Source organism: Sorex araneus, chromosome X (genome assembly GCF_027595985.1).
Source record: "Sorex araneus isolate mSorAra2 chromosome X, mSorAra2.pri, whole genome shotgun sequence".
NCBI lineage: Eukaryota > Metazoa > Chordata > Mammalia > Eulipotyphla > Soricidae > Sorex > Sorex araneus.
In genome coordinates, this window is record NC_073313.1 from 267538584 (window position 1) to 267564392 (window position 25809).

The 25809-nt window shown below is 65.2% G+C and overlaps 1 protein-coding gene across 1 annotated transcript in view; it reads left to right on the top strand.

Annotated features, from left to right (window-relative positions):
• IQCA1 (IQ motif containing with AAA domain 1) overlaps window positions 1–25809 on the top strand; it is an 88256-nt gene that overhangs the window by 58889 nt on the left and 3558 nt on the right. The window contains exons 9-16 of the mRNA XM_004610895.2: window positions 567–642; window positions 2350–2456; window positions 3054–3155; window positions 8782–8843; window positions 12163–12245; window positions 15615–15722; window positions 16611–16810; window positions 25329–25428. Of these exons, the coding sequence (XP_004610952.2) occupies window positions 567–642; window positions 2350–2456; window positions 3054–3155; window positions 8782–8843; window positions 12163–12245; window positions 15615–15722; window positions 16611–16810; window positions 25329–25428 (838 nt within the window). The remainder of the gene's footprint in view (window positions 1–566; window positions 643–2349; window positions 2457–3053; window positions 3156–8781; window positions 8844–12162; window positions 12246–15614; window positions 15723–16610; window positions 16811–25328; window positions 25429–25809) is intronic.

Consider the following 25809-nt stretch of genomic DNA (forward strand, 5'->3'; position numbering starts at 1 on the left):
GGCCGAGACTCCGGGGCCTCGCCCAGGGGCCAGGGGGTGCCTGAGTGTGTGAAGGCCCCGGGCCCCCAGCGCTGCGCGGACCCCCCAGCCCAGAGACCCCTGCGGCACCCGCCCCAAGCAGCAGCAGGGAGGGAGGGAGGCCTAGTGGTCATCTCGTGGTCACCGGGGCTGACCTTCCGCCCGCCCCCACGGTGGACAGCACCACGCACCTGGAGGGTTCGAGCAGGTCCAGACTCACCCAGAGTCCCCGCTGGGCCGGGCACAGCCAGGCTGCACAGACCCCGCTAGGCTCGAGAGAGGGAGGGAGTCAGGGGCCGGCCAGTGGCCAGGACAGAGTGAGGGGCGGCAGCACGCGGGGCGCTGGCCCACGGGGTCCTGCTCTCGGGAAAGGCGGGTTCGTGCGTCAGGACAGGAACTGCACTCGGGGGCAGGGCACGGGGATGGGCGCGGGGACGGGCGCGGGAGCTGGCGGCTCAGGGCGGCCTGCGCGCTGTCTCTGGACCCTTCCGCCCCGGGGGTGCCCGGGTCCCCCCCCACGCAGCCCCCAGCTCCCGTCTGCCCCCCAGGAAGAAGACGCAGGCTGGAAGATGGCCCCGAGCGGCTTCCTCTCCTCCATGCAGGAAGGGAACAACCTGTACAAAGGTGGGTGCCGGGACCCGGCCGGCCGCGCTGCCCGCGGGGTGGACCCGGGCCCCTGGCCGCTCTGGTGGGTCGCACAGATGACAAAGGGGAAAAACGCAGCGGGGGGCCACACGTGGTCCCGAGACCTCGCCTATGTTTCCTTGCTGGAGACAGAGGGAGGGGGCTCACCCCAGGGCTGAGGGGGGAGGGCAGGTGGCCACAGCACAGCCAGAGGGACAGCAGGACAAACACAGGGGGTGAGGGCAGGGCCGTGGGCGGGGCTGGGGGCCGTGGGCGGGGCTGGGTGGGTTCATGGGCGGGGCTGGGGCAGTGCCGTGGGCGGGGCTTGGGGCGGGCTGTGGGCGGGGCTGGGGCAGGGCTGTGGGCGGGGTTGGGGCGGGGCCGTGGGCGGGGCTGGGCAGGGCCCAGCAGGAGAAGGTGGGCTGTGACCCAGCCATGGCCACAGTGATTGTCCCAGGGCAAAGCGCCAGTGGGTGCCAGAGGAGGCAGCGCTGGTGCAGGCCACGGGATGTGGCGGGGGTGTCCCAAGGCTGTGGGGGTCCCACGGGCGGTGTCTCTGTGGATGTAGGTCCCAGTAGAGCTGGGGGCAGAGCTGCCAGGGGTGAGGGGCACGTGTACATCCAGCCTGCACCCAGACACACACACTGCACCCACACAGACATACACCCCCACGCACACCCCCACGCCCACCTTCACACACACCCAAATTCACACACAAATACACACACAAATTCAGCCACACCCCATGCGTGCGCGCGCACACACACACACACACACACACAGAGCCCTGGGGAGGCCGGCCCCCCGTGTGTCTGCGGGAGGAGAGAGGAGGAGGGGAAGGAGCAGCCGAGGACGAGGCCCCGGGGTCAGCACTGCCCGCCGTGAGGGTCCACCCCCGCTGCCCGGCACAGCTGGGCCCGACCCCTGTGGGCCAGACCCCCGGCGGGAGGCCCTGAAAATAAACAGCCTTGGGGCCAGAGCGAGAGCACAGGGGCAGCGTGTTTGCTGCACGTGGCTGACGTGGACCTGATCCCTGACATCCGTGTGGCCGCAAGCACCCTGGGAGGGACCCCTGAGCCCCGCCAGGCCCGGCCCAACAGCCAGATGGACCAGCGCAGGATTTAACACGCCCGGCGAGCACGGAGCCCGGGGAGGGACACACGCCACACGGCCCGTCACGCGGCCCCGCTTCACGCCTCCCCCTCCGAGCACTGCTCCCTCGTGCGTCGGGCTCTCGGCACGCTGCTCCGGCTCCCGGGCAGAGACCGCCCTCGCTGGCCCTAGGCCCTGCTTCCCTGCGGCCCTGCAGGGCGGGAGGAATGGGCTCGAACCCGACTCCCAAACCTCCTTCCTGAATGACTGGGGTGCGACCCTCCCTGCATGGCTCAGCCAGGCCCAGCGAACGTCCTAGAGGCGGGTGGGGTGGCTCAGGGGTCTGTGTGGGCTCCACGCCTCGGTCCAGCCCGGAGCACCTGGGCTGGAGTCCTGGGGCACCCCCGGGCTGGCCGAGTCACTGTCCCGAGAAACAGACCGTGTGATGCGAAAGCTGCGTCACAAGCCCCGGACACGCCCACGGTCCTGCTGCCCCCGGCCGGACCCTCCCCGCCCCCGCCCCCACCCCCGCGGCCTGAGCAGCCCCGACCTGCTGTCCAGCCCCTGCACCCTCGCTGCCGCGCGGAAACCGTCCCCCTCTCCTCCCGCTGACAGACAAGTGGAAGGATAAGGACGAGTCGGAAAACTTCCTCCAGGGCTACGACGCCGACATGATCAAGGAGGAGAAGCGCAAGGAGATCGAGGCGGAGATCAGGGTGCAGGTGAGAGCACCCCAGGGGCCTGCACACACGCACACACGCACACATGCACATGCATACACACTCACGCACACACACATACACATACTCACATGACCATGCACACAGATACACACACGCACAGTCACACATGCACACTTACATACATGCACACACATACACTCACACACACATATACACACACATACACACACGCACACACACGCTCACATACACGCTCACATGCACACATACACACATGCACGCATACACATTCACACTCATATATGTACATACACATACACACACTCACATGCACATACACTCATACAAACACTCATATACACACACTCATACATGTACACACATGCACACATACACACTCACACATACATACAAACACATGCTCACATCTACACACATGTACACTCACATACATATACTCACACGCACACATACATACACTCATACATACACACACTCACATGCACTCACACTCACACACACACACAGTCTCGCACACACCCGCGCCTGCCTGCAGTGTGAGGCACCCTCCCTCCCCTGGGGAGGCAGCTTCGTGCACAGTCCTGAGAGCCCCCCCCCCCCGCCTCTCCCTCCCAGGTGGACGAGCTGATGAGGCAGGAGCTGAAGAACTTGCGGCTGGCCGTGAACAAGGAGAAGGAAGTGCTGCCCAGGGGCGGGAGGAAGAAAGGAGGCAAAGCCGTGAGTGGACACCGGGCAGGGGGTGGGCACGCGGTGTGGACAGCGTGGAGAGCTCAGCGCCTGCTGGCCGGGCCTGCCCACCTCGGGCCCAGGGCGTGGCTGACCCTAAGAGTCTCCCCAGCGCCCCACTGCAGCCCCCGGCCCGAGCGGCGGGTAGGTGGCGACCGGCTGCCCACCCGAGTGCCCCCGCCCTGGGCAGCTCCCCACGGGCAGCTCTGGGCGGCCGATGGCACCCTCTCCCTCCGTCCCACACTCAGGCCCACTCACAAGGGCCCCTCTGGCCTCCACCCCGAGACAGGCGCCCGGGCCCAGGAGAGCACGAGCTCGGGGCCCGCAGACCCTGGGGTGCTGGCTGGGGGCCCGTGACTGGTCACCGACCCTTCCCGGGGGCCGTGTCTGGTCACCGACACTTCCCGGGGGCCGTGTCTGGTCACCGACGCTTCCCAGGGCCCGTGTCTGGTCACCGACGCTTCCCGGGCATTCCGGGTGAGCAGACCCCGTGGTGGCCACGCCGTCCTTGGTCTCTCACTCTCTGGTGCCCTGCCCCGGGCGGGCTGTAGCTCACGGCTCCTCGACCCAGCACGGGCAGCTGCCATGTTCCAGCCTGAGGCCGCGACCCCCGTGCCTCCCCGCCGGGGACACACCTGTCCCTGAGCACAGTGTGTGGAGGGGACACTCAGTGGTCAGTGAAGGCGCCGGCCGAGGCCTCCTGCGTGCAGACGGAAGGCGCTGGCTCAGTGGTCGCGCCCAGCGTCAAGCCAAACCGAGCCTGGGCTGCCGTCGGGAGGGCTGTGCCGGCCAGCGCCCCTGGCCTGGGCCTCACTGAGCCTCCCGCCCTCCTTCTCGGCCGCCCGCTCTCACGTCTGTGCCCAGCGTCCACCCTCCCCACGCCACAGCCAGGACACGGCACGGGGCAGGGGGCTGCCAACGCCCTCTCGCACAGAGACAGCTGGACACACGGTGCCTGGCGCAGGGGGCCCGATGGCCTGGTGGTCACTGTGCCTGCAGAGAACCCCGAATTCCACCCGGGTGACCTAGGCGGGAGCGTGGGGGACGCCGGTTATCCCGACCTGGTCCACGGGCTGAAGCAGCCACGGCTCCCGACCTGAGGGAGGGCCGTTAGCAGGTGGGAAACGGACACGTGATCGGACAGGGCAGAGAGGGGCCCGCGGGCTGGGCTCTGGGCGGGCACACAGCATGGCCACGCCCTGGGCTCTGAGGGACACTCAGCATGGCCACGCCCTGGGCTCTGATGGACACTCAGCATGGCCACGCCCTGGGCTCTGATGGACACTCAGCATGGCCCATGCCCTGGGCTCTGATGGACACTCAGCATGGCCACGCGCTAGGCTCTGATGGACACTCAGCATGGCCACGCGCTGGGCTCTGATGGACACTCAGCATGGCCCATGCCCTGGGCTCTGATGGACACTCAGCATGGCCACGCGCTAGGCTCTGATGGACACTCAGCATGGCCACGCGCTGGGCTCTGAGGGACACTCAGCATGGCCACGCGCTGGGCTCTGATGGACACTTAGCATTGTCCATGCCCTGGGCTCTGATGGACACTCAGCATGGCCATGCGCTAGGCTCTGATGGACACTCAGCATGACCACGCGCTGGGCTCTGATGGACACTCAGCATGGCCATGCGCTGGGCTCTGAGGGACACTCAGCATGGCCACGCGCTGGGATCTGAGGGACACTCAGCATGGCCACGCGCTGGGCTCTGATGGACACTCAGCATGGCCACGCGCTGGGCTCTGAGGGACACTCAGCATGGCCACGCGCTGGGCTCTGATGGACACTCAGCATGGCCACGCGCTGGGCTCTGAGGGACACTCAGCATGGCCACGCGCTGGGCTCTGATGGACACTCAGCATGGCCATTCCCTGGGCTCTGATGGACACTCAGCATGGCCACGCGCTGGGCTGTGATGGACACTCAGCATGGCCACACGTTGGGCTCTAGATGGCCACACCGCATGGCCACGCGCCGGGCTTGGGGATGGACACGCAGCAGCATCCAGCGAGAACGAGACATGACCCGTCTTCTGCGGGCACTGGAGCGGCGCTGGCTGAGGCAAAAACCTGATCTCGTCGCCCTGTGCCCAGAGCCTGCCGCAGCCCCCGGCCACTGACGGGTGGAGGCGGCCGTGTCCATCCAGGCCGTGCCCACCGCCCTCGTCCTCCTGCCGAATCCGGCTCCTTCCCAGACTCCCCGGCGGCGTCCGCTGCTCCCCACGCCAAGCCTCTACCCCTCCTCCTGCTTCTTGGGGCTCCCCCAACCCCCAGCCTCACCGTTTCTCCTCTCCCGGCCTCGGGTCCGAGCCTTCCTCCCAGCAGGCCTGGCTCCCCTGCGGGCCCTGGAGTTCTGCGTGCTGCCCGCCTGTGCTCTCCCACGGGCTGGCGACACCCGCCCCGCCCTCTCGTCACTTGGAGATCGACATTCAGAAACCGAACGATGAATCGTCCCTGTTCGCTCCGTCCGTCCGTCAGTATGGCGAGGGCTCGCGGCTAACCCACTCCCGGGCGCTCGCTGGGCCTCACGTCCAGGCATTGGAGGACGCAGAACCTGGAGAGCTGGGACCTGCCCATGGGTAGAATCCTCGCCGGCGCATTGCCCACGTTCCCGCGTGTACCCGCGGGAAGGAAGCCGATATTCCGCAGAAAGTTAGACTCTGTTTCAAAGGAAACAAATGGACGTCCTGGACCTGCAAGGGGCAGTGTTCAGTCGAGAGCTCGCGAGCTTGCCGACGGCGTGGACGTTGAAGAGGACGGGTTCAGAAGAAGGTTCCAGAAACCCAGCTGTGCGTCGCTGGAGACCAGGGGCGACACAGGCTGCCCAGGCGCAGGGGAGCACTGTGATGAAGGTTTGCTTGCAACGCCCCAAGGAGGAACCTTCCAGAAGCAGTGCGGGAAAGAATGGTGATGTTTGGGAGGTGTCGGGTCTGATGACCTGCTAAGAGAACACGCCGAGAGACGCCAGGAGGCCCGGGTGAGGCGGGCATGGCACGGGGCAGGCTGCGTCGGGAGGCACGGGGGCAGGGCCACGCCTGCAGCTCAGGGGCCGCCCAGGCGAAAGGCCGGTTTCCGCAGACCGCTCTCCCGGGACGGACACGAGAATCTCAGACGGTTCCACGGAGCCCCAGAGGCTGCGGCAATGAGGGGCGTCTTCCAAGGCTGGAAAAGTGTCGTGCTGACCCGAATCCTATACCCCCAAAATGTCCTTTAAACCGGAAAATGAAATATTGGTGTTCTCAGACACAGGCAAAAATATGATACATTGGTTAACGCCAGCAGGCCCAGAAAGGAAACCTTGAAAAGCGTAATCTGTGCACAGAAGGAAAACATCCCGGGTGGGAATGTGGGGAGACGGGCTGGCTCTTACACGGCCTGGGAGCGTGTAAGGGGGGTTCATCTTCCTTTCCAGGAGAAAGAGTAACAACAGCTTCTGCGTTTATGCTTATGGAAATAAAGCAGGGGACCCGGCAGCAGAGAAGGCGGCGGGGCCGGTAGGCTCATGAGGCCTGGCACTGCTACCCCCCAGCCTCCTGTCTCGGGGGCGTGGTCACATGTGTCAGCATGTGTTCACGTGTGTCAGCGTGTGTTCACATGTGTCAGCATGTGTTCACTGTGCCGGCGCATATTCACATGTGTTGGTATGTTTCATGTGAGTCAGCACATGTGTCAGCAAGTTCATGTGTGTCTGTGTTCATGTGTGTCAGCATGTGTTCATGTGTGCCAGAATGTGTTCACGTGTGTCAGCACATGTTCACATGTGCCGGCACGTGTTCATGTGTGTTGGTATCTTTCACGTGAGTCAGCACATGTTCATGTGTGTCAGCACGTGTTCGTATGTGTACACATGTGTTCACGTGTGTCACAAGCTGGCCCGCAGACAGCATAGGAGCGTGAGAGCCGGATATGGGGCGGGTCAGCTGCACTGGGCCCCGCCACGGTCAGCAGCAGCCGCTCACTGCACTCAGGGGACAGCTGATCTCAGGGGGTGGACGCCCAGGGAGGGGCCCCGAGGTGGCAGACACGCCCGGTTCCCGGGTCCAGGCCCTCGGCCTCCCGGACTCCAACCCTGGTGCCGTCCACGCAGAGGGGACGGGGGTCCAGGCCTCGGGGGCCTTGCTGGTGATTTCGGCCCTGCGAGCGCCAGCGGGGGAGCTGCTGCTTCCCGGGCCGGGCAGGCTCTGGCGGCTGTTCCAATGGCCGGGGGCCAGGGGGACGAGAAGGAGCGGCACCAGGTGGCTCCAGGGATGGCCACGAGCGGACAGCACTGACCAGGAGGCGCCAGCGCGGGCGCTTGGGGAGGGCCTGGCCACGTGGGGGGGCACCACACCGCGGAGTCTCCGTCTGACCAGCGAGAGCAGCTCTGGGATCATGGCGCTTCAGTCAAACACAAATGCGGGAAAGGGGGAGGCGTGTGGGTGTGTGCAGGGGGGAGGGGCACGGGCCCCTTCTGCCCACCGGCCACAGCCCCTGGGCCCACACCCTGCGCCCACTGGTGACCTCCGGGCCGTGGCCCCCTGCCCCTCGCCCCATCACCCGACATCGCCCTCCCTCGGCCTTTGCTCAGGGCGTCCTGCCCAGCCCCACCAGCTGCCCTGCCAGGAGCCCGGGCCCCGAGCTGAGAAGCGGGCGCCCCTCACAGCTCGGCACACAGTGCTCCCCGCCAGGCTCTCAGCCCGCAGGCACCTGGGCTGCAGCCCAGCCACGGCTCACAGAGCACTGGGCCGGCCTCCCCCAGGGGGCCCGGAGCCCGCGGGCACCGTGCAGGGCCTCCCGCAGTGCCCACGCCCCCTCCGCCCCGGGGCCCTGCGCGGGCTGATCTGAGAGCAGGTGGCCCTGCTGTATGTGACTCCGTGTGTGGACTGCTGTGTGTGACTGTGTGTGTGAGACTCTGTGTGTGACTCTGTGTGACCTGCTATGTGTGTGACTGTGTTTGTGAGACTCTGTGTGTGACTCCGTGTGTGGACTGCGTGTGTGACTGTGTGTGTGAGACTCTGTGTGTGACTCTGACCTGCTATGTGTGTGACTGTGTGTGTGACTGTGTGTGGCTGTGTGTGTGGCTGTGTGTGACTGTATTTGTGACTGTATGTGTGACTGTGTGTGGCTGTGTGTGTGACTGTGTGTGTGACTGTGTGGCTGTGTGTGACTGTATTTGTGACTGTGTGTGACTGTGTGTGGCTGTGTGTGTGGCTGTGTGTGACTATATATGTGACTGTGTGTGTGATTGTGTAGCTGTGTGGCTGTGTGTGACTGTGTGTGACTGTATTTGTGACTGTGTGTGGCTGTGTGTGTGGCTGTGTGTGTGACTGTGACTGTGTGTGTGACTGTGTGTGGCTGTGTGTGACTATATATATGACTGTGTGTGTGACTGTGTGTGTGATTGTGTGACTATGTGTGTGGTGTGTGTGGCTGTGTGGCTGTGTGTGGGTGTGTGTGGGTGTGTGTGACTGTGTGTGTGACTGTGTGTGACTGTGTGTGTGGCTGTGTATGACTGTGTGTGTGGCTGTGTGTGTGACTGTGTGGCTGTGTGTGACTGTGTGTGTGTGACTGTGTGTGTGTGTGTGTGACCCTGCCGTGTCTGACTCTCTGCCGTCGTCTGTTTTCCAGCAGAAGACAGGGAAGAAGCACAGGAAGGGGAAGGCCGGGAAGGGCGACCTGACGGCCGACAGGTGAGGCCCCCCTGCCCGCCACCCCCTCCCGGAGCGTCGAGGGGACAGGCAGCCCCCCCCCCACACACACACACCAGGGACGGCCACCCGCCCCTGAGGTCTCACCTTCCTCAGGCTCCCAGACACTGCTGAGGAGAGAATCCCGACCCGTGAGGGAAATGCGACCATTGGCTTGGGAAGGCCCCAAGATGACACCCCCGACCCATGCCAGGCCACCACCCAAGACTCTCTGTGCAGTGCTCCAGGGCAGAGCACTGTGGGAGACTCTCCTGAAGAGAATGTTGTTAGAACTCCATTGAAAATCAATACCTCAGACAGAAACTCAGTGCAGAGACCAAGGACTTGGATATGGTCCCCCAGGCCCTGCCGGGAGTGACCCTGAGCACGGAGCCGGGAGTCAGCCCTGAGCACAGAGCTGGGAGTCAGTCTTGAGCACAGAGCCAGGAGTGACCCTGAGCACAGAGCTGGGAGTGACCCTGAGCACTGTGGCGTGGCCCCCACCTTTCTCCCGTCACCGTGTACGGGTGCTGAGTTCTCGTCGGCCTCACCCCTGCTCCCTTTGGCGTAGGGGATGCGGGGGGATGAGCCCTGCCGGGCGGGAGGCTCCTACACCGCGGGTCCCTGCGTGTCTGAAGTGCCACACTGCTGTGGCCACTCAGCTCCCAACCGCATGTGACAGTGCAGTGGCCCCACGCGGGCGCCCGAGCCAAGAGCTGCCCCGAGACCCCCGACCCCCGTGTCCACCCACACCCGAGGGCTGCCAGCAGCTCTGCGGGAAACAAAGTGTCCTTACGCCGCCCCCCCCGCGCCCCCTACGCCGCCCCCCGTGTCCCCTATGTCATCCCCCCGCGCCCCCACGCCGCCCCACATGTCCCCTATGTCGTCCCCCCACGCCCCCCACACCGCCCCCCCGCGCCCCCTACGCCGTCACCCTAGTGTCCCCTACGCCGTCATCCCAGTGTCCCCTATGCCATCACCCCAGTGTCCCCTACGCCGTCCCCACACGCCCCCTACGCCGCCCCCCTGCGTCCCCTACCGTCCCCCCGTGTCCCGGGAAGGACAGACCGTCTCCTCCTTTCCTGCAAAGTGTTTCTTGCTGAGATAAACCTGGTCCAGACCCGCCCCGCCCCGCCCCCCGTCGCCCCCTGGAGCCTGGAGGCCAGCAGGCGCAGAGGTTTCTCCGTGTCACCCATGGGACTAGGCAGGTGGCCCGAACCCTGGCCCGGGCAGGGGTGACGAGCACTTTCCATGGCGAGTCTGGCCGCAGAGCGAGAGTGCGGGCAGGAAGGGGAAGCGGTGGGTGAACAGGCTCTCCTGCCCCCACCCCGCAGCGACGCAGGCAGGCACGGCCAGGCACGGCCAGCAGGTGCGGGGCGGGCGGTGCCGGGTGGCTGGCTCTGCCTGTGTTCACGCCTCACCCCTGCCGCTGGGCCAGGCTCCTCCGGTCTGGCCTGGCCACGGCGCCATGACTGCGGCCTGTCGGTCTCTGCCGGCACCTGGACCCTGGGGTCTCAGGGCCCTGCCCGGGTTCCGCCCACCCGCCTCGCTCCCCCGCTGAGTCCCGGCGGTGACCTCGGACCAGGTGTCCAGATCAGGAGGCTCTTTTTTTTTTTTTTAATTGAATCACTGTGAGATGCAGTTACAAGCTTTCATGTTTGAGTTACATTCATGTAGCACTGCACTGGAGCACTGTTGTCCCAGTTGCTCATCGATTTGCTCAAGCGGGCACCAGTAACGTCTCCATTGTGAGACTTGTTGTTTCTGTTTTTGGCATATCGAGTACACCACGGGGAGCTTGCCAGGCTGCCGTGTGGGCGGGATACTCTCGGTAGCTTGCCAGGCTCTCCAAGAGGGGTGGAGGAATCGAACCCAGGTCGGCCGAGTGCAAGGCAAACGCCCTCCCACTGTGCTATTGCTCCAGTTCATACAATGATCCAACACCCAGCCCTCCCCCAGTGCACATTCCCCACCGCCAATGTCCCCAGGATCCCCCCTCTCCACCCCTCCCCTGCCCCCATGGCAATTTCCCCCAGACCCTCTCTCTACTTTTGGGCATTACGATTTGCAGTTCAGACACGGAGAGGGATCAGGTGATTCTTAAGCCAAAAGGATTATTGCTGGAACAAGGGGCCCAGGGAGAGCAAGATGCCCCCTTCCCTTGCCTGTGCCCGGCCCATCCGCCTGCTATTCCTCCCATCGTGCGTATTTGCATCGTTTCGTGCCAAAACAGAAGGTCCATGTCACCAGCGAGCGCCACACCCGGGCCTGTGCGTAGGGTCTGTAATCTTTGTTAGGACAATTTTGTTACATTTTTAGACTTACAGGTATCCAGGGCCAGGTAGATAGCACAGTGGTTAGGGCCTTGCACACCCCAACCTGGTTTCAATCCCAGGGCCCCCGTGACCTCCTGAGCACGGCCAGGTGCAGGCCTGGAGGCCCCAGCAGCTCGAGCTCAGCAGTGGGCCTGATTTGCCAGCAAGGCCCCCGGACCACCTGAGCACCACTTGGAGACCTCCCCCAGTTGAAGGGACTGGATCAGAAGGGATCCCAGTTAAACCCGTTGGCTCTCCGGGCAGGACGCTGCCGCCTCCCAACTGCCCAGCAGAGGGCGCTGCTGTCCTGACTCGGTGCCAGCTGCTGCATGAAGCGGCCTCACGGCGCCATCCCCGGAAGGAAACAGTATCTTGCAAAGGGAAACAGTATCTTTCAGAGGGAAACAGTATCTTTCCGAGTCACCTCTGATCCCCAGAGCCCTTCAGTCCGCCTATTCGGAAGCAAGAGGTGGGGCCCGGAAGTGAAGCCCCTGAGAAGGGGAAGCGTCTCCAAGGAGGCCTGAGCCCGGCCGCCTTCCCAGGGAAGCGCCCCTGTGCCACCTCGCCACCCGGCCCGGGTCCGAGAAGTGGACTCAGTACCTGGGAACACGACGACGATGGGCGAGTGAGACACCACCTGCAGACCCGCCTGGACACAGCGTCCACACTCCCGCGGCCAGCTCCGTCCGGGGACTCTGCTTCAGCTGTCGGGCTCCCAGGAAGTGTCCGACGCACAGAGGGCCGTGCCCACGGCCCTCAGCCGCCCTCCGCGCCCTCACAAGGCGGGTGGACGCGGCCCAGAGCGAGGGGTGTCCGGCTCCGGGGGAGCATGGCAGGGGTGCAGGGAGGAGGGGGTGGTGCTGACTGTGGGGGTCACTTCGTTGATTCCCCAGTTGTAGAAATGCTCCCAGCGCCTGCGGATCAGCTACGGCGTCTCTGAGTGAGGAGGCGGGGGCGTAGTCTGGGGTCCCGCAGGGCTCAGCTGCGGTGTGCTCTACGCCCCCCAGGTCCCTGGAGTCCCTCTACCGGGAGGTGGTGGCGGAGGGTCTGTTGATCCCGTCTCTGAAGGTCAACCTCTCGGACTACATCGGTGAGTGCCCGGGCAGCCGCGTGGACAGCTGGGGGCGGGGGTGAGCGTGTGTGTGTGTGTGTGTGTGTGTGTGTGTGTGTGTGTGTGTGTGTCCCACCCCGAGCACTGTGCAGTCAGTGTTGAGTGGACAGTGCTGGTGTCCAGCCCGCGGGGGAGGGGCCTGGCACACTGGCCCTGACATGCCCCAGCTGGGGTGACAGCGGGGGCAGCACCCGGGACCCCCACAGCACAGAACCTGGGAGCGGGCGAGCGCCGTGTCTTAACCCCTCGGCTGGTGGCGGGGCGGGAAGCCGTGCAGGGCCGACTTCAACCCCAGGACAAGGAGCAGTGGCAAAGGTCAAGGGCAGAGGTCACGCCGTCATCCTAAACGCTGAAGAGTAAGGGACAAGTCCGCGTCTCGGGAAGATGTGCCCGTGGGATGGACGGGACTGGGGCGGAATTAGCTAATTACAGGAAACTGGCCCAGAGACACAGCGAAGACCCCAGGGCAACGCCGGAGAATCATAACGTTAAATGAGAAAAAAAAAAAACAGAAAACAATCACTAGAAATCAGTTCTGCATTTCGTCACTGAGTTGTCGTGGGTGGGTCCATGAATACGGCGCCCGGAGAGAAAGGGAACTGTGGCTGCTCTCAGGCGGGAGCCAGAGAAAGGCGATTCAAGAGTTAGGAGGGGCAGAGGGATGCGGGAGATGGGGGCCCGGCAGGCCCGGGCCAGGGGGCGCAAGGGGAGGAGGGTGCTGGAGCACGGCCAGCCCAGTCACCACCGCTGGTGGGCGTGCTCCGGACACGCCAGGACTCCACGCGGGGCCGCGCTGCTCCCCCAGGACCCCACTCCGGCCGCCCCCCTGATGCTGCGGCTCAGCTGACCTCAAGCGAGGGGATGCCTGAGGCGCTTTCACACGGGCGGGACGGGCGAGGGGCGGCTGCCGAGGAGCAGACGGGCCGGCTGTGGAGCAGGGCGTGTTTCACGCTGAGCCTCCAGTGCAGACTCACAGGAACCCGGATCGTCCCCAGGCAGCCTCCTCCTGAAGGCAGCGGGAACGGTCTGTGGACTCCCCGCCAGGTGCTCCTGTGCTCCGGCCCGGCGAGCACCACCGGCAAAGATTCCTTCTCAGAGGGGCTGGAGCAATAGCACAGCGGGGAGGGCGTTTGCCTTGCACGTGGCTGACCCGGGTTCGATTCCCAGCATCCCATATGTCCCCTGATCACCGCCAGGAGTGATTCCTGAGTGCAGAGCCAGGAGTAATCCCTGAGCATCGCCAGGTGTAACCCAAAAAGAAAAATAACCTTCCCAAATCAGGGCGAGTGACGCGTCCGGGGTGACGCCCAGCAGGGGAGCCATCCCTGTGTGCTCTGGCAGCGAGAGCAACCCCCCCCCCCCAGGCGCCCGCAAAGCCTCCAGCTCCCGCCCCTGACGCTGAGTGCTGGCTCTGTTGTTGCAGGGCTGTGTGGTGACGGAGGGGGGAGGCGGCCGTGCGGGGTGGGGGGTGCTGCAGGGGGGTCGGCCAGCCACCCCTGCTGCTCAGCGCCCAGCTCGCTCCCCCGGAAGGAAGAAGCTCGGGATCTGTCCACGGCGCCGTCATACCCCACGGTCGGGAGGACAGCCCCCCGAGGCCCGCCTGGCTCTGGAGCAGCTGTCGGGATCCCCCGAGGGTCCAGCACGACCACCGACACCCCCTCCCCGAAGCTGCCCGCTGGCAGTGCTCATTCTTCACACTCAGAACCGTGCCGAGCTGAGAGGAGGGTCCGTAGCCCACCCCGTGTCTGCGCCCAGAGCCCCCGCCGTGCTCCGAGGGCGTCCTGCCTCCACCCGGGTCCCGTCCAGCTGGGCACCGGCCACAGCCCCGAGGTGGCCCCTGGGGACCAGGGAGCCTGGGGTCAGCCCTCGGCCCCAGGCCCCTGCGGGTCTGATGGGGGAGGCTCTGTGAGCACCCCAGGGGTGCGGGGGAGGGCAGGGCGACTGGGGAAGGGAGGGACAGTGTCTGGTCACTCAGGACATCCCTCACCCCCACCCCTGTGGCTCCTCGCCCCCTCCCAGCCCCCAGCACCGACCCCTGCCCAGACTCGGCACCTGAAACCGCTTTCTCAGTCTTGAACTCTCTGGTGCTGGGCCTGGCTGGGTGCAGAGGCCCAGCAGGGGTGTGAATGTGGGTGCAGGGGTGCGGCACGTGCCCTGCAGAGCCGCCAAAGCCCAGCTTGGGGCTCCCCCCCCTGCCCCATTGGCGAGCCGGCCCTGGCCAGCACCGGGAGCAAGTGGCCTGAGCTGTCCTGGTCCCTCCGCGGGACACCAGAGACCCTTGGTCACTTCCCCGCCACTTCCCGGCCGCTGAGTCACCGTGCAGGGACCCCCAGCTTCTGCCGAGCCATCAGGACGTGCTGGGGCCGGCAGAGCCCCTGGAGCCCCAGTGTGCCCCGAGCCGAGGGGGGCAGCACCCACGCCCCCAGCCTCAGGGCCCCCCAGAAGGGGGTGGGCTTCATGGGCAGGAGCGTGGGGCACCGTGCCCGTCCCCTCTGGAGCCCCCGCGGTGGGCTGTGCTCTCCCCGCTGTCCAGACACACTGACCGCTGTCCAGGTCGTGACCTGCTTGCCGGAGCCACTGCCCGGTCTCTCCCGCCGCCCAGGCCCACCGTCCCGGCCACTGTCCCCTTCTCCCAACGTGGGGTGGACTTTGGGGCGCGACCCCCATCAGAGTGGGGCTCCCCCTCCCCCGGGCTCAGCGCTGACGCCCCCGGGCCCTCGAGACCCCCTTAGAGCTGCGGCTAGTCCCGGCCTCTCACAGCGGCCCGAGTCCGGCTGACTCTGTTTCAGACAGACAGACAGACAGACAGACAGACAGGCCGGCAGCCCCTCGCCCGCCCCACAGGGCATCCCCACAGAAGAAGCGAACCGGACGGGGTACCGGGCCGGCGCGAACCCGCCCTGCGGACTCAGGGCCCGGCCCGGCGCCCCGCCCGCCTGCCCAGCCCCCTGACAAATGGAGACGCCAAACTAATTTTCCTGGTGACCTTATCTAAATTAGTCGGAAAATAATACCTCAGATTTATGACTCGCTACAATTAAGGCCTTTGATGCCTCCTAATTAAACCTGGGGAGATTTATCTCCGCATTATTCCTCTGGTAATCCTTAAAAATGATAGAGTGGAGATGAGCTCGGCCTGCACGGGGATGTTTCTGTTTACCCCGAGCCACACGCGCCCGCTCCCTTCCGAGGTGGCGCCCACCCCACCCCCCGTCCCCATCTCTGGGGGCCGGTGCCCAGCGTCTGCGGCCATCGCCCCCCTGCCGGCCCAGGGCTCAGCCCGGGGCTCGGGCACTGACTGCTGTCCGCCCCGCGTCCCCCTGCTGCCCGCTGTCCCCTCTCTCGCAGGCGAGTACTGCTACCTGGGGACGGCGCTGCGCCAGGTGGCCGTCGAGCCCATGCCCTCCGTGCTGGACGTCAGGCAGCTCGTCACCCTGTACGGCGTCCTGCCACTAGGTACCGCGCGGCCGGCGTGCTCGGGGCTGGCTCTCTCCCGGCCCTGGGTGCGGGTCAGTCGTGGGCGGGGGGAGCTTGGGGACCGTCGGGCCACGCTCACGGCGAGCGCCTACCCCGAGGGACACGCCCGCCCCAGTTCCTTCCTCCTCGCCCCCTCCCGCCTCCCCTTGCTCTTCTCGCCCTGCGCATTGGGATCCCCCCTTCCTGCAGGCCAGTGGGGACCCCCAGCTGGACTCTCGGCCCCAGAAGGGGGTCAGCGCCTGGGTAGAGCACCCTCGGCCGGCCACGCAGTAAATTAAACCCTGCTCAGTCAACGCCGGGCCGGGACCCCCGGGGGGTGCGAGGAGCCGCCTCCCGGGGCACAGGTCCCCGGCCCTGCCTCGGTCCAGGTCCTGCAAAGGTGGCAAAGGCCCTGCTGCCTGCCGCAACCCGGGGTCTGACCCACCCGCACATGGGCCCCTCTGGCCCCGCCAGGACAGGAGAGAGGTGGGGGGAGAGGGAGGGAGAGGGAGGGGGAGAGGGAGAGGGAGAGAGGGGACGAGGAGGGAGGAGGGGTGGGGGAGGGAGGGGAAAGGGCCCTGAGGCCTGAGCCACTACCCCGTGAGGTCACTGCCCTGAGCGGCCACTGCGGGCTGGACACCAGGACAGGAGCGCGAGTGCCCAGAGCCCCCTCAGTGCTCCCTCCCCTCCCCAGTCCTCTCCCCACCCTCCAGACCCCAAGGCCATGCTCCCCACCGAGGTTCAGGACGTGCTCAGAGGGACGAAGAGGGGAGCCAGCCCCAGGCCGCTGCCCAGGGCCCTCCCCAGCCCTCCCCTGGGGTGGGAGACAGCCCCGGCCCCGCCCCGCCCCGGGCCCTGCCCCGCCACGCTGACTGGCGGCCCCCCTAGGCTCGGCGTCGGTGCACGAGAAGGCGCCCCTGGTGAGGTCGCTGCTGCTGGCCGGGCCCTCGGGGGTGGGCAAGAAGATGCTGGTGCACGCCATCTGCACGGAGACCGGCGCCAACCTCTTCAACCTGTCAGCCGCCAACATCGCGGGCAAGTACCCGGGCAAGACCGGCCTCCAGATGATGCTGCACCTGGTCTTCAAGGTAGGCGGCGCCGCGCCTGCCCAGGTCAGCGTCCCGGGTGCCGGGTGCGAGAAGCCGCCGCGCTCTGGGCACAGACGCCCTCCTCGCCTCGCCGGGGACGCCCATGGTCACTGCCCTCGGGACCCGGCGTTAGCGGGGCAGCCCAGCTCCTTCTCACCCCGCTCCTGTCGGGGGAGGGGCTGCAGGAAGCTCAGCTGCCCCCAGCACGGGGCGGGGGGTGACTTCGTCCCCTGGCCACGGCGAGTGTCGGGGAGATGGGGACACGGCCCTGGGCCCCTCGGTCACACCTCCCTGAGCCCCAGGACGAGCAGGTCGAACTGGCCATGCCGAGTGCCCAGCTGCGTCCAAAGCTGCAGGTCGCTGGTACCACCAGGCGGGGATGGTGATGGGGAAGGGTCAGCAGACTCTGCCCGAGGGATGCCGGGGTGCGGAGGCGTGTGGCAGCGGGGGGATGGTGACGGTGGTGCTGGTGCTGACCAGGATGGTGGGGATGTGCTGGTGCGGGTGACAGTGGCGGCCAGTCCCTTGCTCTGAACACGCCTTAGTTGAGGCGTTTGCCCCGTTGACCCCAAAAGCAGCTTCTGCTCTCCGGAGTCAGGGCTCCAAGCCCTGCAGCCATTTCTCCTCTGTCCCGTTTCTCTTTTCTCTTTTCTTTTCTTTTCTTTTCTTTTCTTTTCTTTTCTTTTCTTTTCTTTTCCTTGCTTTTCTTTTCCTTTCCTTTCTTTTCTTTTCTTTTCTCTTCTTTTCTTTTCTCTTATTTTCTTTGTTGCTTCTGGGCCAGACTGGACCGTGCACAGGCTGACTCCTGGCTCTGCCGTCACCCCTGGCGGGGCTCCGGGGACCCAGATCTGCCCTGGATAGCCACGTGCCGGGCAGGCGCCCTGCCCACTGCACTGTCTCTCCAACCCCGTGGTTCATTTCTTTCTTTAAAAAGAATTTCTTCTTCTCCCAAACTCCGTGCCCTTACCTAGGGCCCAGGCGACCCTGGTTCCCCGCCTGAGAGCCTCCAGGAGGGACCTTGAGCAGAACCAGGATCAGCCCTGAGCTCCGCGGGGTGTTCCCAGCCTCCGACCCCCCAGAAGAGAAGACAGGAGATAGTTCCCCCTACACGACCTCCTTCCTGTCACAGAAGTTAAGGGGCGTTGCTAAGAGAATAGCCCAGGGGTCCTGTCCGGCGGGGACGTCGGCCGTGGGGCCCGTCTCGGGCTCTGCCAAGCACCAAAGCGTCCTGTTGCCAACCTCGTGTGCAGCCTCGCAGTCACGTCTGGGCCAGAGAGAAACTACGGGGAAGTGCAGAATCGCCCTGCCAGCCCCTCCCGCCCCTGCTGCTCTGCTCTCGGCCCCTGCCCAGGTTGAGCCCCCCCCACCGCCCGTGCCCTCCCAGCTGCCCCCTTCCAAGACGCCCCTGCCCAGGTCACACCTGCAGGCCCCCGCCCCCGCCCAGGCGTCCTTTCAGCGATCCTGAGGGCCCCTACACTGCTTCTCTGTGTGTGACAGTATCTGCACCGGGTATGGAATCCCAAGATCTTCTCTCACCCTTTCAGCTGTTTTCTGTCCTCCCCCCGCTGTTAACAATGAAGTCATCAGACATCCTAGCTGCTGAGGTCCTGTGTCGGGGCGCCCCTGTTCTCCAAAGGGGCACAGACTGTCTCCGGCTTGGACTTTGACCACCTTTGCGCATCGAGGCATTTTGTTGGTCTTTTGCACTTGATTGCTTGTGGCTCACTGAACCTGCGATCATACGCGTTTGGCGGGGCCAGGGGCTGCTTTGGGGAATGCTTGTTCAACCAGGCCAGGGGGTCACTGGGAGGGGCCTACAGTGTTTGGGTCACCCCAGCCTCCAGCGGAACTCGGGGCCTCGGGGACACGGCAGGTGCCCTCACCCCCAGCCTCTGCCTCTGGTCTAGGAGCCGAGGGCGGTGCCAGCTCTCTCCCCTCCCCCCGCAGCCCAAGGTGCCCGGCTCTGCCCTCAGAGTCTGCCCCTGCCTCACCCGCCCCGGTCTCCCGCCCTCTTCAGTCTGCTGTAACTCCGTCTCGCCAGGCTGGTTTCACTCTGTTCCTTTCTTTTAGCGCATTTCTGATTTTGCCTTTCAGTGCCAGGTGTAAACTGGCCGACTTTTACGGCTTTCACTTGCCTGTTGCCAGCCCCCCGTCCGTCTGTCCACAGGCTCCCGCTTGCCCTCCGGGTCCCGGGACTTGATGTTCCCGTGGTGCCTCCTGGTGCTTCTCTGCTCGCTTCAGTGCCTTGGGGTTTTTTCTGACTGACCTTTGTCCTGGCCCCTGTGTCCCGGGTCTCTGCCTGCTTCATCGTGGCTCTCGGTCCGCGAAGACCAGACACACAGACGGCCGTGGGGATTGGCCAGACACACAGACGGCCATGGGGATTGATCAGTGATCAGACACAGACGGCCGTGGGGATTGATCAGTGATCAGACACACAGACGGCCGTGGGGATTGGCCAGACACACAGATGGCCGTGGGGATTGGTCAGTGATCAGACACACAGACGGCTGTGGGGATTGACCAGACACACAGATGGCCATGGGGATTGACCAGACACACAGACGGCCGTGGGGATTGGTCAGACACACAGACGGCCGTGGGGATTGGCCAGACACACAGACGGCCATGGGGATTGATCAGTGATCAGACACAGACGGCCGTGGGGATTGATCAGTGATCAGACACACAGACGGCCGTGGGGATTGGCCAGACACACAGATGGCCGTGGGGATTGGTCAGTGATCAGACACACAGACGGCTGTGGGGATTGACCAGACACACAGATGGCCATGGGGATTGACCAGACACACAGACGGCCGTGGGGATTGGTCAGACGCACAGACGGCCGTGGGGATTGGTCAGACGCACAGACGGCCGTGGGGATTGGCCAGAAACAGGCCCCGGGTCCCCACGAGAAGCCGGGAGCCCCTCTGTCTGCAGAGGGCAGGCTCTGGGCCAGACCTTCCCGTGCTTCCCCTGAGCCCCTCATCGTCCCCCTCGCTGCACACACACACCCGAGAGCAGCCGGGAGGACGGTGCGCCGGAAGCTGCCGTGCATCTCCGCCCACTCAGCCCCGAGATCGAGACACCCGTGATGGCGGCAAAAGCCACAGAAACGCGTCCTCTTGCCCAGAAGAACTGATTCATTCGCTCCAAATTGCACATTTTCTTAGCATGGTCAGTTGGCAGAGGCACCGCCATGCAGGGTCCCCTGACACCCGCCTCCCGGACCTGCTGGGTGTGTCTCGACGGATTAATTCCTCCGTCTTCACACACGGCACCATCATCGGCGCCACGATGATTCCCATTCTGCTGCTGAGAAAACTGAGGCCCCCAGCCCTGGAGCAGTCCTGCTGGGCTGAGTGCGGAGGGCCGGACTCCGGGGCTGTATCACGACGGTTCTCACGGGGACGGGGCTCCTGTGCCACTTGTCAACAAGCCCAGGGAATTGTCCCCCAGACGGCTCAGCAGCTTCTGGGGCGACTGTGGGCCAGGGCCAGTGACAGGAGTGCTCTTTGAGGGCGTCACACGCTCAGGCCCCGAGGCCACCCACGCCGTGTCCCCGTCCCGAGTCCGTCTTGCTGGCCAGAGACACAGAGGCCCTGGGAGTGGCCATCGTCCGCCAACCCCCGTTTCGCCCAGTGCTCGGCCGATGGCAGCCGCCCTTGTGCCAGAGGTGTCTGCTGGGCGTCAGCCGGACGAGGGCAGGGCCTGGGGCCGCGCTGGGCGCCCGGGGCAGGGGCCGGGGGCCGGGGCCGGGGCCGGGGGAGGCACCTGCTGCCTCTGAGCTGGTCCCTGAGGGGAGAGGCTGCCCAGAGGGGAGAGGCCGGGCCCACTCGGCACCGTGTGTCGGCCGGTTTCTGAGCCGCGAGTGCGAGTCACACCATCCTGTTCCTGGCACCTCGGACCAGCTGGAGGAGCCCTGGGAGACGCCCTGGGCGGGAGCGATGGTCCAGCGGGGAGGGCGCTGGCCTTGCACAGGGCTGGCCCGGGTTCGACCTCCGGCATCCCCTGGGGCCCCCCGAGCACCAGCAGGAGTGATTCCTGAGTGCAGAGCCAGGAGTGGGCCCTGAGCGTGGCTGGAGTGACCCCAAAGCAAAAAGTCTTTATTGGGCAGAAAGGTGGCTTTGGGGGTGGGGTGGGGGAGAGTGGGCTGCCTGACCCCCTGCGTGTGCAGACCCCGAGTTCCGACACCCAAACCGCCTTCCCCGTCTCAGGCTCGGCTGAAGAGGGTCCTGCCAGCACTCGTTGGGAGAGAACACGCGTGTCCCGAGGGGGAAAGTGCAGAAATGGAGCCCGTGGCTGGCAAGAGATCTGAACATGCTACTGCCAGAGGCCCCGCAGGACCCTCAGCCCCAGGAGCCTGGGGAAGGAGCCCGGGAGGCTGGCACGGCCGCAGCAGGCACGGGGGGGGCAGGGGGAGGAGGCGGTTTCCCGGCAAAGTGCAGAGGTTGGAGGCACCTTGCACAGCCCGTGGGACCAGGCGGGTCCGCCTGTCCCTGACTGCAGCCCCCCGGGGTCCCCACACGGACAACCAGCGCACCTCCAGGCCCCTCCCTCTCCCCCGCTGCCTCGGTCTACCCTGCCTGTGTGCACAGCATTTAGCCCAAGTCTCGAGTGCTCTTCGGGATGCCCGTCCACTTGGTCCCGCAGACCCCCGGGGGCCGCTCGGTGGCACCTCCGCAGTCATGTAGGAAGGTCTTCGCAGGGGGCTGGAGCCATAGCACAGCGGGGAGGGAGTTCGCCTGGCACACGGCCGGCCCGGGTTCGATTCCCAGCATCCCATAGGGTCCCTGAGCACCGCCAGGAATAATTCCTGAGTGCAGAACCAGGAGTAACCCCTGAGCATCGCTGGGTGTGACCCAAAAGACGAAAGAAAGAAAGAAAGAAAGAAAGAAAGAAAGAAAGAAAGAAAGAAAGAAAGAAAGAAAGAAAGAAAGAAAGAAAGAAAGAAAGAAAGAAAGGAAGGAAGGAAGGAAGAAAGAAAGAAGGAAAGAAAGAAAGGAAGGAAGGAAGGAAGGAAGGAAGGAAGGAAGGAAGAAAGATCTTCTCGGGGGAGAGACCTTAACAGGTCACTTGAGAACAGTGAGTCACAGACCAGCATGTTGTCACACGAGCAGCGTGTAAACGGGACCCAAGAAAGCGGACCCTCACCAACGACCCGCAGCCCTCGCCAGCACAGCCGCTCTCCCTGCTGGCCGCCGGCCACCCTGGGGACTCTCCTCACAGACACTCCGCACTCCTCGGACAGGGACCTGGCTCCCAGCACGGGAACTGGCACAACGATGGCGTTCATAAATGTGTGGCAGACCCATGGGTGGGGTGGGGTGGGGGTGAGGGATGCGTGGGATGATGGGGAGTAGATGATGGATGGAGGGATGGATGGATGGATGGATGGATGGATGGATGGATGGATGGGTGAACGGATGGTGGATGGATGTTTAGGTGGATGGGTGGATGGCTGGGCGGATGGATGGATGGATGTTGGGAGGATGAATGGAAAATGGGTGGATGGATGGATAGTAGGTAGATGGATGATATACAGTGAGTGGATTGTGGAGAAAGGAGAATGGATGGAGTGGTCAGATGATGGGTGGATAGATGGAGGATGGATGGTGAACGCATGGATGACAGATGGTAAAGTATGAGTGGTGAATGTTGGGTGGATGTTGTGTGTGTGGGTGGGTGGTGGTGGTGGATGGTGGACGGGTGGGTGCGTGGGTGGGGCAGGTGACGGATGGATTCAGAGGACAGGTGAGGAGATGTTTGGGTGAGTGAGTGCATGAATGGATTGATGAGTATCATGCCGGATTGAATGATTGAATGGTGGATGGGTGGGTGATACTTGATGGCTGGCTGGTAGCCGGGCGAAGAGGTGAGGATGGGTGGGTGGATGGGAGCACGGGTAATCCCCTTTTATTTGGAAAGATGATTGTTAGGGCTGGGGGACTTTCGGCAAGAAAAACTAAGGCCCTTTGGGGGAGACCTCAGGAGGCTCGGGGGGCCTCGTGGACCCTCCAGTAACTCAGCTCACGGGCCCGGCCCGAGCGGGGCTCTCTGCGGGGCTGTCAGCCTAGAGCACGTGCGGCTGGCACATGGTTAACGGTTTCTCTGGAGAACGCGGGCGAGCGGATCCCGGCGTGCTCAGGAGAGGACAGGCCCTTCCTGGCCTGAGCGGCGGCCCCAGGGCAGGAGGGGCGGACGCGCCTTCGTCCCCGCACGCTGGCGGAGGCATTTGACGGGGCCGAAGAGCCCCCTGCTGGCCATGCCTGCCAAGCGCCCGGCCCACTCGAGGCGCGTTCAATTATGAATTAATTACATTTAATTGTCCATGACCTCAAACTACGTGCGGGTGATTTACACGAGGCCTGTCACAGCAAAATGCAGATGAGAAGAACAAAGGAACCATTTTTCATTAGCAAATTGGCAAAAGGGTTTTCACAGCTCAGACTCGGCGGGAGGGGCGGAAGGAACCGCACTGGTCGCCCGCGGGCGTGGCCAGAGGAGCGGGGCGGTGGTGACCCCCCTGTCATCTGGAAGGGCCCAGCCCCGACCTTCACTTCCGAGCTGCCTCACTCAGCCGGAGAGACGGTCACGCACCCAGCGTGTGCCCCAGGGCCGGCAGTCGGGTCCCCCCAGGGCTGTAAGCAGGAGGTGGAGGGTCCCCCCATGGGGTGAGGAGCCCCCTCGGGAGCACCCGTGGGCGTGGAGGGGCCCCTGGCCGTCCCGTGTTTAAAAGCACAGCGAGTCCGGAGGCCAGGCGCTGCCTTGCATGCCAACAGCCCGGGCTTGCTCCCTGGCACCCCGTATGCTCCCCTGAGCCCCTCCAGGGGTGAGCCCTGAGCACAGAGCCGGGAGTCAGCCCTGAGCACAGAGCTGGGAGTGATCCTTGAGCACAGAACCAGGGGTGAGCCCTGAGCACAGATCCGGGAGTCAGCCCTGAGCACAGAGCAGGGAGTGAGCCCTGAGCTCTGCCTGCTGTGGCCCAAAACCAAAAGCACGACGGACTCGAGACGCCCCTGTCTGATGCCCAGCGCCCTGCCTGCAATCCCCGAGGAGGACGAGGCACCTGGAGAAGCCGTGTCTGGGCGCCCAGCTGGGCGGGGTGGGCTTCAGCGCTGCAGCTCACCGTTACAGGCCGAGAGGCAGGTTCTGCTTTTGTTCCCTCGGGTACCGTTTCCCGGCTCTGAAGCCTCCCCGGCAGGGGGAGGCGGGCGGGGCCGGGTGGCCGGGGGCTGCCCAGGCCGGAAGGTAGAGTCGCTTTCCTCCTGGTCGTGCTCCCGAGAGCCCGAGTCTCCTGCTGGGCCCTGGACGGTGGGCGCCTAAATAACCTCCCAGCGCCCCCCGACACGTAAACTAATGAAATTGCCAATCGGGGCAGGAGCGGGCCCCGCTGGCCGGCCGGAGGGGCAGGAGGTGACCAGGGCAGAGGGGCGTTCACCAGTGCGGGCAGTGAGTGGGGGGCTCGGGGGAGATGGCGAGTGCCCCCCCCCAGCTTGTAGGCTCCCGGCTTCTGGCACTTTCCACGCTGCGACCCGGGCTGAGTCACTGCACCTGGGCGGGGGGTGCCCTGGGGTGGGACTCTGGCTAGCCCAGGAGGAGCTGGGTCAGGGCACCCCGAGTGTGCCGGGGGTCCCAGGCCGGGACCCTGCCCCTGGCCAGCCACTCGGTGCTCGGTCACCACCCGCACACCGTCGGGCTCGGGGTCACTCTGTGGGCCGGGGGTCCTCGGCTCTGCAGCTCAGGACAGGGAGGCCTCTCACAAGAAGTGCCCGCCCGTCCGGGGGGACAGCGGCCAGGCCAAGGCCCAGTGCAGCCCACCTTGGTCCTGGGGGGGGTCTTGGGAACTCGGTGCTGGGGACCAGCGCCCCCACCCCGAGCCGCACGCTGGCCCTGCCCTCAGGAGGGCTGACACCAGCCCAGAGCTCAGGGCGGGCGCCGTGGTCAGGAGCCGGACGTGGCGTGGCTCTGCGCTTGTCCACAAGGCACAGATGGTGGCCAGCGTGTCCCAGCGTGGTTCATGTGCCGAGGGGTCTTGGCGAACTGGTGGGGCTCAGAGCCCCCCTCCGGGGAGACCTAAGCCTTGAAAGATGCAGCCACACAGCCGGGAGCAACGAGGGCGGGCACGGGTGGGCGTTTGTTGGACACAGGGTGGGCACGGGGCGGGCGTGGGTGGGCACGAGGTGGGCACGGGTGGGCGCAGAGCAGGTGGGCACAGGTGGGTGCAGAGCAGGTGGGTGCAGGGCGGCGCAGGGTGGGCGCGGGGCCGGTGCTTCTCCCGGGAGACAGCCGTGAGTGGTGAGTGCCCAGGCCAGAGAAGACGCCGTGACGGCCTCAGGCCCTGCTCTGCTTCCACGCCTTGGCACAGAGGGGCCGCCTGGACGGCAGGGACCACCCCACGGGCTCCGAGCTGGAACCGCATCCCCGTGCCCGGGAGATGGAGCCGTCCTGGGAGTGTCCAGCCCTGCTGTTCTCAGGGTCCAGCCCCCGGCACTGACCTCCCTGCTCCCTCCAGGTGGCCCGAGAGTTCCAGCCCTCCGTGGTGTGGATCGGAGACACGGAGAAGACCTTCTACAAGAAGGTGCCCCAGGCGGAGAAGGCGGTGAGCCCCCCACGCCCGGGAGGGCGGCCGGGGAGGGAGCGGGGCTGGGCCGGGCCGGGCCGGGTCAGGGGCGAGCGGGTCGGGTTGGGGCTGGGACGAGGCCTGAACCCCTCGGACACGCGCGGAGACTGAGCGTGTCCGCCCCGCGCGCGAGCCCACCTGCAGTGCCCCCTTTCCTCTCCTTCAGACAGGCCCCGACGCCCCCACCCACCCCCAAATCACCAGCAAATTTCCCACCAGTTAAGAAACAAACCATCTCACGCGCTTGTTACCCCACACCAATTTGCACCGGAGCAAATAGTGGTTAGCGGCGAATTTCTGATTGAATTCATAAGGGCTTTAATCACGGGAGCCCTTATGTATTATACATCACTCTAGCAGGTAGCTAGCGGTG